This window comes from Morus notabilis, unplaced genomic scaffold, assembly GCF_000414095.1.
Source record: "Morus notabilis unplaced genomic scaffold, ASM41409v2 Scaffold1032, whole genome shotgun sequence".
Classification (NCBI taxonomy): Eukaryota; Viridiplantae; Streptophyta; class Magnoliopsida; order Rosales; family Moraceae; genus Morus; species Morus notabilis.
The window spans coordinates 5,349-22,009 of NW_010366892.1; the positions used below are offsets into that span (position 1 = coordinate 5,349).

The window sequence follows — 16,661 nt, forward strand, 5'->3', positions numbered from 1 at the left end:
TGAAGTTCACTCAAAAAAGAAAAAAGAGATAAAAAAAGAGTGTTTTTTAAAAATTAAAAAAATGGTATTTTAGGAACGAAAGACGGTGCAACTGAAAAGAAGTAAAGCACCAGTGGTAGAGTCCGTAAATTACGAGAAAATCAGTGGCAAATTTAACAATATCCTCCACCACATTAGTTCCTCTCTTCATCTTCTTCTCTCTAAATCTGCAAATGAAAACAATTCTCTCTCTCTCTCTCTCTCTCTCTCTCGAAACATTTCCGAAAAATTTGAAGGCTGCAGCGAAATAGTAGTGATAACTGATAAGCCTCCGGAGAATCCATAATTTTCTCTCTCTAAATTTCTCTTTCTGTCACTCTCTCACTTCACCAACTCCCATCCATCGCCACCTTCCCCCCGCTAGATTTCGGGGGTCGTCGCATTGTCTCAGAGGTCCCGGTTATGCCCTAGATTCGGTGCGAATCCGTCGGTCTTCGCCAGATCTGAGTCCCGAAGCACCGGATCAGAGACTCGCAAAAACCCTAATTCCGTCCGTCGGGAGGCTCCGATGGAGGAAGCTCTGGAACTCGCGCGAGCCAAGGACACGAAGGAGCGGATGGCCGGCGTCGAGCGCCTCCACCAACTGCTGGAGGCCTCGAGGAAGAGCCTCACTTCGTCGGAGGTGACGGCGCTCGTCGACTGCTGCTTGGATCTTCTCAAGGACAACAACTTTAGGGTCTCCCAGGGCGCTCTCCAGGCCCTAGCCTCCGCCGCCGTTCTATCTGGCGAGCACCTCAAGTTGCACTTCAATGCACTTGTCCCCGCCGTCGTCGAGCGCTTGGGGGATGCTAAACAACCTGTTCGTGACGCTGCCCGGAGGCTCTTGCTCACTCTCATGGAGGTTTTTTATTTTCCTTATTTTTATTTTTATTTTTTTGCTAATTCATCTATCTACCTATATCCAATTTTTATTTAATTTTTCTAATTTTTTGTTATCAAGCTTAATCTGCTTATTTAGTGGTGCATGTCTCTTAAATTTAATTGCATTCAAGTGATGTGAAAACTGAAAATTATACCACATTACCACGTGGAAACGGAAACAAAGGGCTCTCTTTTTTTTTCCTGGGTGTATGAAAGGCTAAGAATAAATTGAGTATCAAAATGTGGGATTAATACCGCATATTATGATATATATATATATATATATTAAATTTCATTGACTGTTTCCGTTTTAATTAAGCTTGCGTATGTTATTGGTGGATTGCCCATCATTTTTAATTTTGTTAATTTTCTTTCAAATTGGTTCAACGTTCTGATGAACGTGTTTCCGTGGTGCAGGTTTCTTCTCCGACAATCATAGTTGAGAGGGCAGGTTCTTACGCCTGGACGCATAAAAGTTGGAGGGTTCGAGAGGAGTTTGCGCGGACAGTCACCTCAGCAATTGGTCTTTTTGCATCCACTGAGCTCCCTCTTCAGCGTGCCATACTTCCTCCGGTACGTTCGTTGACTTTAATAGGCTAAACCACATTTTCTCTATGGTTTTATTTTCTTTATTCATTTATTTTTCTCCCCTGGAGTAAATAAACCAATCATTTGTCCTTTGGTTACCAGATTTTGCAGATGTTGAATGATCCAAATCCTGCTGTTCGGGAAGCTGCTATATTGTGTATTGAGGTTAGTGGTAACTTGTAGGGTAGCCATTCTTTTAGCTTGTTAAATTGGAGCTTGGTTTATACTCCAACTCTGTTTATTCTGACGCTGCAACCTTGTTCCCACATTTGTAATATTGAGAAATCCGAGGCCGCTATCTGAAGGTTGTTGTCGTTAAACTTGAGTTTTTGAGATTTTTCTTTCCCTGAAATTGAGTTTCCCTTATAGTAGCTATTCTTCACAGTTTAGACTCGATAGAGTGGGAAATATTTGGATTTGGCCAGGTGCATATCTAAGACCTTGGAAGTCTCGTTTAAATTTGAAGAGTGGGAAACCTGGAATATCCTTTCTATCAAGGACTATGCTTGTTCATTGAATTTTAACTAGGACTCAATCTTTAACCTAGAGATGAAATGCAAAATAGGATTCATTCGTGCATGTTTCATGGAGTAGGTTTACTTACCCATCATTTTTTATTGGGTTGTTGTATTATACTTTTGAAGAGGACTAGAAAAACAACTAGTTCCACTTGAAACGAGATTTGTTAAGTGCTAATTTCAACTGCATAGAAGTATGGTCAGAGGTCCTGTTTGCTTCGTGACAACTTATTGGATTTATCTGACTATTCCTTCTCCAGGAGATGTATACACAAGCTGGGACTCAATTCCGGGACGAACTACATCGCCATCATCTTCCCTTGTCTATGGTATATTACTTATTTCTTACAAGGAATATCCTATTCTAATGTGCAGTTCCATTTTTCTTTTTATTTGCAAATTAATGATGCTTTTGGGCATCAACTAGAGATAAAAGTGTGATCGTCATAATTTCATTAAAAAAAGTACCATATTGTCATACACAAGACAGATATTTACTTGACTCTTGATCAGTTTTTGTTATTGCATTTCCCTTGGATAGTATTCTTTCGGCCTCGCTTTGTTAATATTGCATTAAAACTGCAGGTAAAAGACATTAATGCCAGGTTAGAGAGAATTGAACCTAAAGTTCGTTCTTCAGATGGACTCTCAGGCAATTTTCCCACTGGAGAGATAAAACACATGACTGTTAACCACAAGAAAAGTAGTCCAAAGGCAAAAAGTTCTACAAGGGAGATGTCACTTTTTGGAGGTTAGCATATTTTGATCTCAAGTTATTTGGTTTCATATGTTTTTAGCATGTTAATGTTCTTGGTAATGTAGTATATGCCTTCATAAATTCAATAGCAAGTTAAAAAAATCCCGCATTTTCAAATTGCACTTCCTAAAAATAGTGTCTCTGTGTTTTTATTTTTGGAATGGATGGTGCTATTACATATTTATTTGTATAATTATATCCAAGTATACAATGTGAGGAATTGGAGGGTTGCTTGGTTATTTGTAACTTTATGGAGATAGTAAGTTTACTTTCCTTGGATATCTGGTTGTTACTGCTGTTCTTTTTTTTTTGGTCTCGTTGATTTGTTGAATAGTGGATGAGCATTCAATTTCTCTGCATTGCCGTTGGATGCAGGAGAAGATGTCACTGAGAAAACCACAGAACCCATTAAAGTTTACTCAGAGAAGGAATTGATAAGGGAGATGGAGAAGATTGCTTCTACACTTGTGCCAGAGAAAGACTGGTCCATCCGTATTGCTGCAATGCAAAGAGTTGAAGGCCTTGTTTGTGGAGGTCCGAGTCCTCTCCTTTCTCCTTTCTCACTGCTTAACCCCAATACACACACACACACACACACACACACACACACACACACACACACACACACACACATATTTGTTGGATGTAGTATGATATGTAGAAATAGCATGGGACTTGGAGGAGTTTGCTCTGTTTCAATCAAGGGTGCAACCTTTCTCATCTGCTTTTTGCTGATCATTTCTTTTAGGTGCTGTTGACTATCCATGTTTTCGGGGACTATTAAAGCAACTTGTTGGCCCCCTTAGCACACAATTGTCGGACCGGAGGTCTAGCATAGTGAAGCAGGTGCGCTTAACGTTTTTAGTTTCCAGGATCCTTCTTATTGGTTTCTTCCTCTGCCTCAAGTCACTTTTCAGGAGATTTTAATGTCAGATGACAGATGCCCTTACTGTAACAATTATAGAAAATTGTTTACTGTGTTTGCAGTATTGCTGAAAGTGTTTAATGCATGCTTAAGTATGGCATTTGATTGTATCTTTCTGTTGATACTCCTACACTTTTCTATAACAAAAATTGAACAGCAGGGCTCATTGGTTCTTTTTGTTTTATTTTAATTTTAGTACTTATGGGGCAACATGGCATGGAATTTTATTTAATTTTGTTTCAAGAGACATCCTTCTTTTGATATATTGTCTGTTCATACAGCTTAAAATTAAACATAATTTCATTTTCTATTCTTTTATATTTCTAGGCTTGCCATCTTTTATGTTTTTTGTCGAAGGAGCTATTGGGAGATTTTGAGTCATCTGCAGAGACGTTTATTCCAGTAAGTTTACATGTTTCCTTGCTGATTATGGCAATCTGTTACTTTCTTCAAAATTTTTATTGATTTGATTATATGTTAATCAGGTCCTTTTCAAGCTGGTTGTGATTACTGTACTTGTAATTGCAGAGTCTGCAGATAACTGCATAAAAACGGTAATTTTAATAGATTGTTCTATTATTATGTGACCTGCTTTTCCGAGAAGCATTGAGTTCGTTATAATGTGCTTCTTTCCATCTATCCCTTTTGCTATACAGATGTTGCGCAACTGTAAAGTTGCACGTGTGCTTCCTCGTATGGCTGATTGTGCAAAGAATGACCGCAGTGCAATTCTCCGAGCAAGGTATGAATTTTTATGAATTTATCTCCAGGAACAGCAATATGATTGAATTGTTTCATTCACTATTATATCCCTGTTGCATTAGGTGTTGTGAATATGCATTGTTGATATTAGAACACTGGCCTGATGCTCCTGAAATACAGCGGTCAGCTGATCTGTATGAAGACTTTATAAAATGTTGTGTCGCAGATGCAATGAGTGAGGTGATATTTTGTATTCTTTATAATTTATCAGCGATATTTTCTCATGCTTTGTGCAGAATTAGTTTTTTCTTTTCTTTTCCAGGAACCCTTGTTTTAAGTTAGTTTTTGTTTATTTTTGTGAAAATCTCTACTTCTATTTTATATATAATTGCATATGAAACTTGATAGGTACGCTCAACCGCAAGGATGTGCTACAGATTGTTTTCAAAGACCTGGCCAGAGCGTTCACGACGCTTGTTCTCATCGTTTGATCCAGTTATTCAAAGGGTAAGTTGTGTTACTTCATCTTATGTGTGGCTTCGCATGGTTTGCAGATAGATTATTTGCTTTTCACGTGAACAAATTTTGTTCAGTTGATCAATGAAGAGGATGGGGGTATGCATAGACGACATGCTTCTCCTTCTGTTCGAGATAGAGGTGCACTGACAACATTTAGTCAGCCATCTGCTCCCCCAACTTTACCGGGATATGGAACTTCTGCAATTGTTGCAATGGACAGAACTTCAAGTTTATCCTCTGGAACATCTCTATCTTCCGGATTACTCCTCTCACAGGCAAAGTCGCTAGGTAAAGGTTCTGAACGCAGTCTGGAAAGTGTGTTGCACTCAAGCAAACAGAAGGTCACTGCAATTGAAAGCATGCTTAGAGGGTTGGATTTGTCTGATAAACATAATTCTTCAACGATCAGGTCATCTAGCCTGGATCTAGGTACCTTATAGCTTTCCCTATTTAGATCCAAATTTCGTCTTGATATCAACTGCAATTTGGACAAATGAAGTCACTTGATGACATCATGTTAAGTTCTTAGAATTGGTAAAATTGGATACATCTATGAGCGGCTAAATTTTTCTCTTGTTGCCCCTAGTGCAGGAGTTGAACCTCCATCAGCTCGTGATCCACCATACCCTGCCTCTCTCCCAGCTTCTAATAATCTGACAAACTCTTTAATGACAGATTCGACTGCCTCTACTATCAGCAAAGGTAGTAACCGCAATGGTGGATTGGTTTTGTCTGATATTATCACTCAAATTCAAGCTTCAAAAGATTCTGGTAAATTATCATATCGAAGTAACGCCTCAGCTGAAACTTTGCCAGCATTTTCATCATATACGGCGAAGAGGGCTTCTGAGAGACTCCAAGAAAGGGGTTCCATTGTAGAGATCAATGACATTAGGGAGGCCAGAAGATATATGAACCCTCAAGGTGATAGGCAGTATTTAGACATGCCTTACAAAGATGGGAACTTTAGAGATTCACAGAACAGTTACATTCCTAATTTCCAGAGGCCACTTCTGAGAAAGCATGTGTCTGGACGGATGTCAGCCGGCAGGAGGAGAAGTTTTGATGATAGTCAACTGTCACTTGGGGAGATGTCAAATTATGTTGATGGTCCTGCATCTCTTAGTGACGCCCTGAGCGAGGGACTTAGTCCATCCTCTGACTGGTGTGCTAGGGTTGCTGCATTCAATTATCTTCGGTCTTTGCTGCAGCAAGGCCCCAGAGGTATTCAAGAAGTAATTCAGAATTTTGAGAAGGTAATGAAATTGTTTTTCCAACACCTGGACGATCCCCATCACAAAGTTGCACAGGCAGCTCTTTCAACTCTTGCAGATATAATTCCATCTTGCCGAAAGTCCTTTGAGAGTTACATGGAAAGGATTCTGCCCCATGTCTTTTCACGGTTAATTGATCCCAAGGAATTAGTTAGGCAACCTTGCTCAACAACATTGGACATTGTAAGCAAAACGTACGGAATAGAATCTCTCTTGCCAGCTTTGCTCCGGTCATTAGATGAACAGCGGTCACCAAAGGCCAAATTGGCTGTTATTGAGTTTGCGATTGGTTCCTTTAACAAGAATGCGGTTAATTCTGAAGGCTATTTTAACAGCGGTATCTTAAAATTATGGCTTTCCAAGTTGACACCGTTGGTCCACGATAAAAATACTAAACTGAAAGAGGCAGCCATCACCTGCTTCATATCTGTCTACTCCCACTTTGATTCAACTGCTGTCCTCAATTTTATTCTTAGTTTATCGGTTGAAGAACAAAACTCTCTAAGACGAGCTTTGAAACAGAAAACTCCTCGCATCGAAGTGGACTTAATGAACTTTTTGCAGAGCAAGAAAGAGCGACAAAGGTCCAAATCCTCGTATGACCCATCTGATGTTGTTGGAACATCTTCTGAAGATGGATATATTAGTGCATCAAAGAAAAGCCATTACTTTGGAAGGTATTCTGCTGGTTCTGTTGATGGTGATAGTGGCAGGAAGTGGAATTCTAGCCAAGAATCAGCCTTGGTAACGAGCAGCTTTGGCCAAGCTGCTTCTGATGAGATTCAAGAGAACTTGTATCAGAATTTTGACGCTGGTTCTAACAATGATCTTCTCAATTTGAAAAACAAGGATCTAACCTACAGCACTAATTCTCTTGGTCAGAACTTGGGCTCCAGGACTAGTGTGCTTGAAAGTATTGACGGCAGTGTAAACATAGAGGGTTCTTCAACCCCTCGACTGGTTGTCAATGATATGATAGGCTTGGAACACGCAGGGCTTACAGAAAGCATTGGACATGATACTGAAGCTCCATGTGATTTGGACAATAATAATCATAAACTTAAAAATATCAAGGTTAACTCAATGCCAGAGTCAGGTCCCAGCATTCCTCAAATTCTTCACCTGGTGAGTACTATGACATATGAAATTCAATAATTTTCTTTCAATTGTGATATCTTTTCCCCCCAAAATTGCAATAAAATCTTTTACTTCTCTGTATCTTGAATTACCATTGCAAGACCATTTTTTAAAGCTACTTAAACCTTGTTCAGTTTTCCGATTTGAGTTTTCAATATTAGTTTGCTACAGTAAAAAGCTCTCACAAAAAGTCACATATCAGCTTGAATTGAAAACTCGAATCGGAGAACTGAACGAGGAATTTGTATTTATGTCCTTGAATAGTTTATCCGACTTGGAAGGGTTTGGTGATATATTGTCGTAGTAATGAAGTTTATTTTTTCTTCTAATTTTTTTATTATATTTTCACATGTCTATAGATTTGTAATGGATCTGAGGAAAGTCCTAGCACAAGTAAGCGTGGTGCACTTCAGCAGTTAATTGAAGCTTCTATGGCTAATGATTACTCAATTTGGACTAAGGTTTGTTCAGTGTTGACTCTTTTGAAGCCCTAGAGATTTTCATTCCTCTCTCTCTCTCTCTCTCTATATATATATATGTATATGTATGTATATATGTATATGTATGTATGTATATATATATCTCTACGTATATCAATGTGTGTGTACAATCTGTACGCATGCACTCCTCTCAGTCGACTTCTCTGGTGTTTCATTTGCAAGATCTGGTTGCAGATGTCTTGGCATTGTGTCTTTATTTCAATGTCCTGGAGGTATTTTTATTATTCCTCTAGTTTGATACTTTAGATTTTAGAGGCCTAAGACTGCTTGGTCTAGTGGCATTGAGGGGTTTGGGTGGGATGAGGTTTAGAGGGGGAGGTTGCGGGTTCGATCTCGTATTGTACAAAAAAAAAAAAAAAAACTAAAAAAAAAAACCTTAGATCTTAAAGAAATGATTGTTTCATTTAAATAGAAGGCGTCTTTCTTTTTGTGATATTGAATTCTATGTTATTGGTTGCAATGTTATATTTTGTTGTGTTTGACAAAGATCATATATCTCGTTCAAATAATTATGCTCCCCACGTATTTGTCTTTTAATTTTATCTGTGACACTCTCATCTTCTCTATGCAGTACTTCAATCAGATTTTGACAGTTGTGCTTGAGGTGTTGGATGATTCTGATTCCTTGATCCGTGAACTCTCTCTCTCACTGATTATTGAAATGCTTAAAAACCAGGTTTGTTGTTATACTTTCTAATATATCGATAGATGATGTCCTTGTGTACGTTAACTAAAATAAATAATATTGCTTAATAGAGAAATAATATCTATCACAAATACAATTTTCGAACAGAATTCTTAATATTACAAATTTCATCTTGTCATGGGACCTTAAACCATTCTTGCTCAATCAACTGGAATTCTATTTTAACACTTACTCGCATCACGAGAACTATATGAGCTCAAGCTCAATAAGTAAACCATAAACAATTTCCACTTTCAAATACTTTTCTTTAACATTTAGGGCCCTCGTGTATAATATTAATTTTGTATTATAAGAACCTCTTTCATATGGTCACTGTCATGGAATCTCTTATTCCTCTAGAATTTGGCCCTTTATCATACTTCTGTTGGCTCATAATAAACAAGATTCACATATACTCAGAAATACTCTGCAATTATCATGAAAACATATCAATAATAGCATATATAAATTGAAAACTTTCATTAAAAATATACTACTGTTCAAGTGATGCAGTGGAAAGTCTACTTACCTCAAATTGCTTAAGAAGATAAATAGAACTTTTCTCTATTTTTTTTTTCTTTCCGTTCACTTTCTCTTTTCTTTCATTCTCTCTCTCTCTCTTTCTTTTTCCTATCACGTTTTCGTACTCTCTAGAGTTGGCAGTTTCTTAGGCCATATCATCAAGGCTATAACTTCAGTCGTCATGTGGCTTTACATAAATTGAAAACTTTCATTAAAAATATACTATTGTTCAAGTGATATAGTGGAAAGTCTACTTACCTCAAATTGCTTAAGAAGATAAATAGAACTCTCTCTCTCTCTCTCCCTCTCCCTCCTATCACGTTTTCGTACTCTCTAGAGTTGGCAGTTTCTTAGGCCATATCATCGAGACTATAACTTCAGTCGTCATATGGCTTTACATGGCCTTGGTAATTCACGTAAGGTCCTACCATTTACTTTAAACTCTCCAACTAGCACACTTAAAAATAATAGTGGTGACACCTAAATAACATGTATCTTGATAATAATATAAAATAAAATAAATTGTATTATTTTTCTTAACTAATCTAGTTACTCAAGAATACCGGGTATTACTTTGCGTTATTAAATACAATTGCTCACAGACCCTTGCTTGTTGTTACTAGGTATTTTGTTCTTACAGATTTGTAATTTGTTTTGAACTTAACTTTCTGTGTTGTAATTCTAGAAAGATGCTATGGAAGACTCTGTTGAGATCGTAATTGAGAAGCTGCTTCACGTTACCAAGGATATAGTTTCTAAAGTAATTACTTTTCCGTATATGCATCTTTGTTTTATGTTTCTGATGTTCCATATTCAAAACTGATCTGTTTCATATTCAGGTGTCAAACGAAGCGGAGCACTGTTTGACCACTGTCTTGTCTCAGTATGATCCATTCAGATGCTTAAGTGTACGTAGTTCTAAAATCCTCTCAACTCTTCCACCCCACCTCTTAATAATTACACCAAAAAAAAAAAAAGAGAGAGAGAAGAAAACAATTAGATGAAAAGTGCCTTTTACTTTCTTCTTTATCTTGCCATGATTCTTAGTTGTGTCAAATGTATTGATGATTGCAGGTTATTGCCCCTTTACTGGTGACTGAAGATGAGAAAACTCTGGTTACTTGCATTAATTGTTTGACTAAGGTATTTTTCTTGATATCTGTACCATTTACTTGGTTTGTTTGAGAAAACTTTTATATTCTGAATTATATAAATTGAATCGGTACAGGTACAATTTATAATAAGATTTTAAAGCTATCCAAGGAAAGTAAGCCTATTCTATTAATCCCACTTATCAAAGTATTAATTGCCTCTAAAACATGAAATCAAGAAACTGCACTAATTATTTACACCTTTACACATAATTCCTTAGGATTAGGGAGTAACATGGATTCTGTAAATAATTCAGAGAATCGCCCAGATATTTCCAACAGTTTGTATCATCCAACCATGTTCTTAGAGAGTATCGAAGCTGGTGGTCGGCTTTCATTTTGCTAACCTTCTTTTTCGTTCTCATTTTCCCAGCTTGTGGGTCGGCTCTCACAAGAGGAACTGATGGGTCAGTTACCTTCCTTTTTGCCTGCTCTGTTTGAAGCTTTTGGTAACCAGAGTGCTGATGTTCGTAAGGTGGGTTATGATTTTTCTGTTCTTTGATTATTTCTTCTGTGCTATAACTGTTTTAATATGATCATGTTGAAAGAAACATCTGGTCAAAAATAGGATTCCAAAATCTTTTGTACTTTAGTGCGGTGAAGTACATTGGTATTAGTCTCTTTCTCTCTCATTGTCTTGCCTATATGTCATCATGTTCTGTAAATTTTTATCTGTGTGCAATGTCCAAGCTTCTAAGTGGACCCTGGGAGTCCAGACTTATTTTAGGTTGGGCTGTGGGTTTGAGTTTAGCTTGTGTCCTCGCTACAGCTGCTTTTCCGTTTTTTTATTGTAATTCTTTGTACATTCATCTAGACTTACCTTTGTCTCCCCTCATTTGTGTTTTTCTTGGGTTGGTGCAGACTGTTGTTTTCTGTCTAGTGGATATATATATCATGCTTGGGAAAGCATTCTTGCCATACTTGGAAGGGCTTAATAGCACGCAGTTGAGGTTGGTCACTATTTATGCAAAACGAATATCACAGGCGAGGACAGGGACTCCGATAGACACGAATCATGATTAGGTGGTTCGTTTGGATAAAAATTGTGGGTTTGAGGTTTTGGTCATTTGTGTATTTTGTATATTGTGTGAATGCATTTTGAAGGTGGGTTGTTCGTCTTTTTCCTATTCTTTCCTAATATTTTTGTAATTCTTTTATCTTTTCATTTTTCTCTTGTTTGTTTGGCTTGGAGGCAGAGTGTTTTTTGTTGGGAAACAAATATTGTTTGGTGTAATTTACATTTGCCCAACAGTATTTATGATGTGGAAGAAATGAGGTTTTGCAATGTCCATACTTTTCAAACGAATTTCTTGTTTGTCCCGTTGCATAATTGTTCTTACTATTGTCACGGCGATAGAGTTTGAAATTCTATTTCGGGCTTCAGGGTGTTGTGCATAAGATAGCTGAAAGTCGTGTTTTATTTTGTTTTAGCACTTATTCTAGATGCCGTTGTAAATGAGAGCATCTTATTGTATGAATAATATTTATCCAAAAGAAATCCATGGATTGATGTTAAACGCATATGAGAAGGTCAGACTTTTTATGAATATATAATGTATGTGTGTGTGTGTGTGTATGTCTGCCTATGATATCTACTGCTATACTTGTAAGAGTAATGTTAGGACATTAATTCAAATCTAACTCTTGTATATTAATTGACGTGATATATGAGTTATCTTTTTATTAATATATAATATATGCAATTTCATATTATTAATTTTAAGATATAATAAAAACTTTAAAATATTTGATAAATAACAAAAAAAAAAAACTAAAATAATTAACGATATAATTTTGTAAAATTTTAAACGTGAATATCATGAGAATGCGTACTACGTAACTTTTGTTGTCTAAAATATTTCAAAAGAAAGCTTTGTATTTCAACAACTACATTCTCGTAAATTTGCCTTTTTTTTTAAGTCGGATTTCTGATTTTTTTTCCCTAAAGGACTACTAGAGTTGTGCCTTCCTATTGAACGCCGGCCTTGGCCCAATCTTGTTATTAGGAGATCTCGCCCGGATTCTAGAGAAAAATAAATATAATAATAATAATAATAACAATAATAATAATAATAATAATAATAAAGGTGATCTCCATGCATATTGCATAAAAGAGTGGGTTTGGTAAGTGTCTCGCCAATACACTAAAAGCCAGTGAACCCACAACAAAAGTTTTTGATTAATTGCTGAAAAGAAGAAGAACGTGATCACCATGCTTATTGCATAAAGAGTGAAACTAGCATCACATAATTAATTGTATTCTTTTTCATGTGTTGTGATCGAAATATAGGCAAACAAAAAAGGGCAGGATTATGATATATCACATAATTAATTGTATTCTTTTTATTATTATTATTATCACATTGTTATGAGGGCATGATTTTTACCAAAATTGTTTTATTCTTATAAGGTGCTTTTTTTTATACCCAGCCACAAAATTCTTTAAAGAAAAAAAAAGTTCTATAATCATATAGTAGTACTGAGAAATTCACATATGTAACACAATAATTACGAAAGTGATTAAGAGCTTCGAATGAATTTTGAGTCACGCCGAGCCCAAGAACTAAAGTCTAACAGCAGCGTTCCAATAATTAAGTGAACGTTTGGTTCATAAATTTAGAATCATTCTCGTTTTACGTGTATTTTTTGTGAGAAAAAATACTGTAACGAGCCACGAATCATAATTCGAATCATGACACGAATCTCCCTTTCAAATGCACGCTAACTCTTCTATAGGATAAGAAGGAAGTACAAAAAAGTGGAACATAAAATTAGACTCATTTGCACGTGATCAAATAGAAAGTGCAGATATCCCACTAATATATCTTACTGAATTAGGCTATACATTTCATGAGGATGATCATAACCTGTTTCTTTTTTTTCCTCAAGAGGAGATCGAATATATATATATAATTGAGAGGCTTTGAAAAGCTTTTGGTACTTTTGGGCAAATAAATATACATGGAACTAGTTGCCAACACTATAGAGAGCTGAGAAATGCCTAGAAAAGGATCAGAGAAGAATTATTTGAATTGGACAAGACCTGTGACGATCTTTTTTTGTTTAAGATGAGCCCCATACGGCTTTACAGGTGCACATCTTAAAAAAGAAGAAGAATAATAATAAAAAAAAAGATTCTAAAGGGTTCTCCACGTTAAACATAAGCTACTATACAACAGTTGTACTAAACAAAGTCTGAGAACTGGTTGACACTACAAAAAGTTCTTACTAGATATTACTAGTTGATATGATTGAGACATTTCTAATCAAATTTTTTAAGTGAGACAGCTAAAATCAATTGAAATGAATCCCGGGGTGGGTCTGAATTTGGAAGGCATGCTAATTCTGTTCAATTTACACGCTAATATTTCACCAAAATGAACAGGAAATTAGTATGGGTGAGGGCAGAAGTCGCGTTCTTAATATAGGCAAATAGCCGCAAGCAAAAATCACTTTTTTTTTTTTTTTTTTTTTTTTTTTTTTTTTTTTTGAAAAAGGGTTTTTAGCCTAGCGATAATTCAATTTTCACATGTAATGTTGAGGTCTTAAATTCAAATTCCGCTACTTATATGTTTTTTTTTTGTTTTATAAAAAGAAGTGTAAAAAAAAACAAAAGAAAAGAAAAAGTAATAACATGTGCATATCTCATTAGCAAGTTGTTCGGAGGAATCGCCAAGCACAGGACCCATATGATTGGACTTGGAGATAGGTACCGGCCGCAAGAGATCAATAGGGAAAAAAAAAAACATGGATTGAGGAATTGGACTTTTCTACCTCTAAGGTCCAAAATTTTGAATTTTGTTTGAAGGGCAAAAAGGGTTCCACTTAACTTTAATCACATCAAAATCTATGGAGATTTGGTAGTGATTTCGTGGGTACTAAATTGGAAACTATGGCTTAATTTGTTCACATGTATCCTGGCCGGGCATCTGACATATGTTTGCTGCAAGTGGCAGGTTAGTTATTAGAGAGACATATATATATATACATATATATATATATATATTATATACGTAGCATAATATCCACACAAATTAATTCGCATATGGATTATACAAAATTCAATAATTAAGGATAGTCGATTCCGTTTCCTTAATGAGCAAACAACATATTGGTTAAGTTTTTCAAATTATGAAAGTTATATACGCGTATGGTCACATGTAATCTAGAACTTTCTTTGTGCATTATTCAGAGACTTAAATGCTAAATCAGAAGTAATAAGGGAAACCCATCAAATAAATAAATAAATAAATAAATAAAAGGTGTTTGGCGGAGCTTCAATTGCTTGTTTTCACACACACACACACACACACAAAAACCTGATTAAACAGAATATGACTCAAATGGGGAAAAAATCACATGGGCTAGATTTTGGGATTTTTCTTAGAGATCTAAGTGAGACTGATATTCTATCTTAATTTTGGCACTTTGTCCTTTTTTTCCCCTACTGCCAGGACTACAGCTCTTTAAGTAGGCATGCATGCTGTCATGCATTATGGGAAAGTCACAATTCTCTGCTTATATAACTTTCTGTGCTTCAATACTCAACACCATTATTTTTTTTTTCTTTTTAATTTGGAGACACTGCTTGATTTTTTTTTTTTTTCTCCTTTCTTTCTTATCACATCTTCTTCTCAAACGAAATCAATAGTCTTTTTGGGGGGGTTTTTGAGGCCGAGAAAATCGATCACGTGGATGGTGAAGATGGAAGATATTGGAGCAAGAATATTAGCTGGTGATCATCAAGTACAATATGGCCAAAACCAAAGAACCAAGATAAAGGCTCTGGTTGTGGATGACAACATGATCAACCAAGCACTTCATCGCACACTCTTGCGCAATCTCGGCATCGAAAACCATGTCGTCGGAAACGGCAGGGAAGCCGTCGACGTCCACTGCTCCGGCAGGAGATTCGACCTCATTCTCATGGACCTAGACATGCCTGTCATGAATGGCATTGAGGTATACAAATCATGTCCTTAACAATAATAATAATATTCATCATTATAGAATGCGAATCACATATTATTATTTTTTTTTGGGGAGATTTTTGTCCTTTTTAGGAGTTATTAAACAGAATCTGATAAAAATCTCTTGCTGAAAAAATAAATAATATTCACTTCACTTTTTTTTTTTGGTTTAACATGTATAGGCAACAAAGAAACTGCGAGCGATGGGAATTCAAAGCACAATTGCTGGGGTGTCATCACGATCTGTTGATGAAAACATACAAGAGTTTTGGGAAGCAGGCCTTGACGACTATCAACAGAAGCCCTTAAACTTCCCTAAGCTGGTTTCCATCCTTCAAAAAGTTAACCATAGCGTTTGAATTTCATGTATTTTTTAGAGGGACAAATTGAAAAATAAAAAAAAGGGACAAATTAGGACCATTAAATATTATTGATTAATTTATTTCCATGCAATGTTTGCACTCTCTACTGGTGCGCTTGTTCAAGTGTTGTATGAATATTGAATCCTCTCAGGTGTACAGTGCTGTAGATAGAGAGAAACTTGTGTTGTTTATTTCGTTTTTAATACTATTGCCTTCTTTATTAATTATTTGTTGGTGGATCAAGGAAAGTATGAATTATGCATGCACTAAAGACGACAACATTAGAAGGCATTTTTATTGTGACTACAATATCATAATCCAAACATGTTTTCAATCTATTCTAGAGTTTTTATCCACTCCAAGATTAGAGGTGGTAGGGTGAGAATAAAGTTGAATCCTAGAGTGACATAATAAGGAGACAAGGAGTGACCCTTTATTAATATTATATTACTTTACAATTTGTTAAAGTTAAATATATAATAATTGCTTGACAGACATAGATTCGAATTTGACTCTATAATTCTGATTGATCAATTATTTCCCTCCTTTCCCCTTCAACATGAGGGAGAAATCCAGGGAGGTGCTTTGTTAGATGACTTTTTTTTTTTTTTAAAAGTATTTAACCTTAATGTTATAATTTTTTTTTTCTCTTTCTTTCCAAATTAACTTCCCAATTTACACATTTTTATTGGTACAAAAATACCCTTGTCACTATAAATAAACAACAAAAGGACCAAAGGTTGCCACAATGGAGCTGCTTGTGGCTTGACTCCAAATCAATAAAGTAGCTCAATCACATATCAATTGATCAAGATGCATCCCTAGACGAATTGGTTATGACATCAACGTATTTGATTAGATCTGGCAAGAAGCTTGACCTTAGTCGATCAAATCCCGCGGCGAGGCTTGTCGAAACCGACCTACCTAGGTGGTTGCAAGCCTCGCGGCCATTGTTGTGTTCTCAAGTAAGGAGATCACGTGACCGTCATTGGTTGCAAAGTGTTGTGAGGAGAGGCTGCAATATTATTGCAACTCATGTGTGGGTGTTGTGACTGGCAAGGTTGTGGCCACATAGTGGCAAGGTGATGTGACACAAAGTTGTCACCCATGCGAAGAACGTGCGAGCTTGCTTTGTTTTGGTCAGGCTCGTG

At 36.3% G+C, this 16,661-nt stretch overlaps 2 protein-coding genes across 4 annotated transcripts; both read left to right on the forward strand.

Moving 5' to 3' along the window:
* Positions 1 to 223: 223 nt before the first annotated feature.
* Positions 224 to 11,484, forward strand: LOC21398264 (CLIP-associated protein). 3 transcript variants are annotated; one of them, XM_024174294.1, is made up of 22 exons: positions 224 to 880; positions 1,318 to 1,473; positions 1,591 to 1,653; positions 2,267 to 2,335; positions 2,592 to 2,757; positions 3,139 to 3,297; positions 3,512 to 3,609; positions 4,016 to 4,090; positions 4,174 to 4,242; positions 4,345 to 4,430; positions 4,513 to 4,630; positions 4,799 to 4,897; positions 4,984 to 5,338; positions 5,501 to 5,611; positions 5,726 to 7,308; positions 7,680 to 7,781; positions 8,392 to 8,496; positions 9,713 to 9,787; positions 9,867 to 9,935; positions 10,102 to 10,170; positions 10,552 to 10,653; positions 11,040 to 11,484. In XM_024174294.1, exons 1-22 carry the CDS (start codon positions 548 to 550, stop codon positions 11,199 to 11,201), a joined length of 4,224 nt encoding a protein of 1,407 aa, XP_024030062.1. In that variant the 5' UTR covers positions 224 to 547; the 3' UTR covers positions 11,202 to 11,484. The 3 variants fall into 3 exon arrangements, with proteins under 3 accessions (XP_024030062.1, XP_024030060.1, XP_024030061.1); XM_024174292.1 differs by having other exon boundaries at positions 5,501 to 7,308; XM_024174293.1 differs by having other exon boundaries at positions 5,585 to 7,308.
* A 3,276-nt stretch (positions 11,485 to 14,760) lies between these two features.
* On the forward strand, positions 14,761 to 15,560 carry LOC21398265 (two-component response regulator ARR22). The gene is made up of 2 exons (XM_010111368.2): positions 14,761 to 15,140; positions 15,331 to 15,560. Exons 1-2 carry the CDS (start codon positions 14,874 to 14,876, stop codon positions 15,505 to 15,507), a joined length of 444 nt encoding a protein of 147 aa, XP_010109670.2. The 5' UTR covers positions 14,761 to 14,873; the 3' UTR covers positions 15,508 to 15,560.
* Positions 15,561 to 16,661: the final 1,101 nt, after the last annotated feature.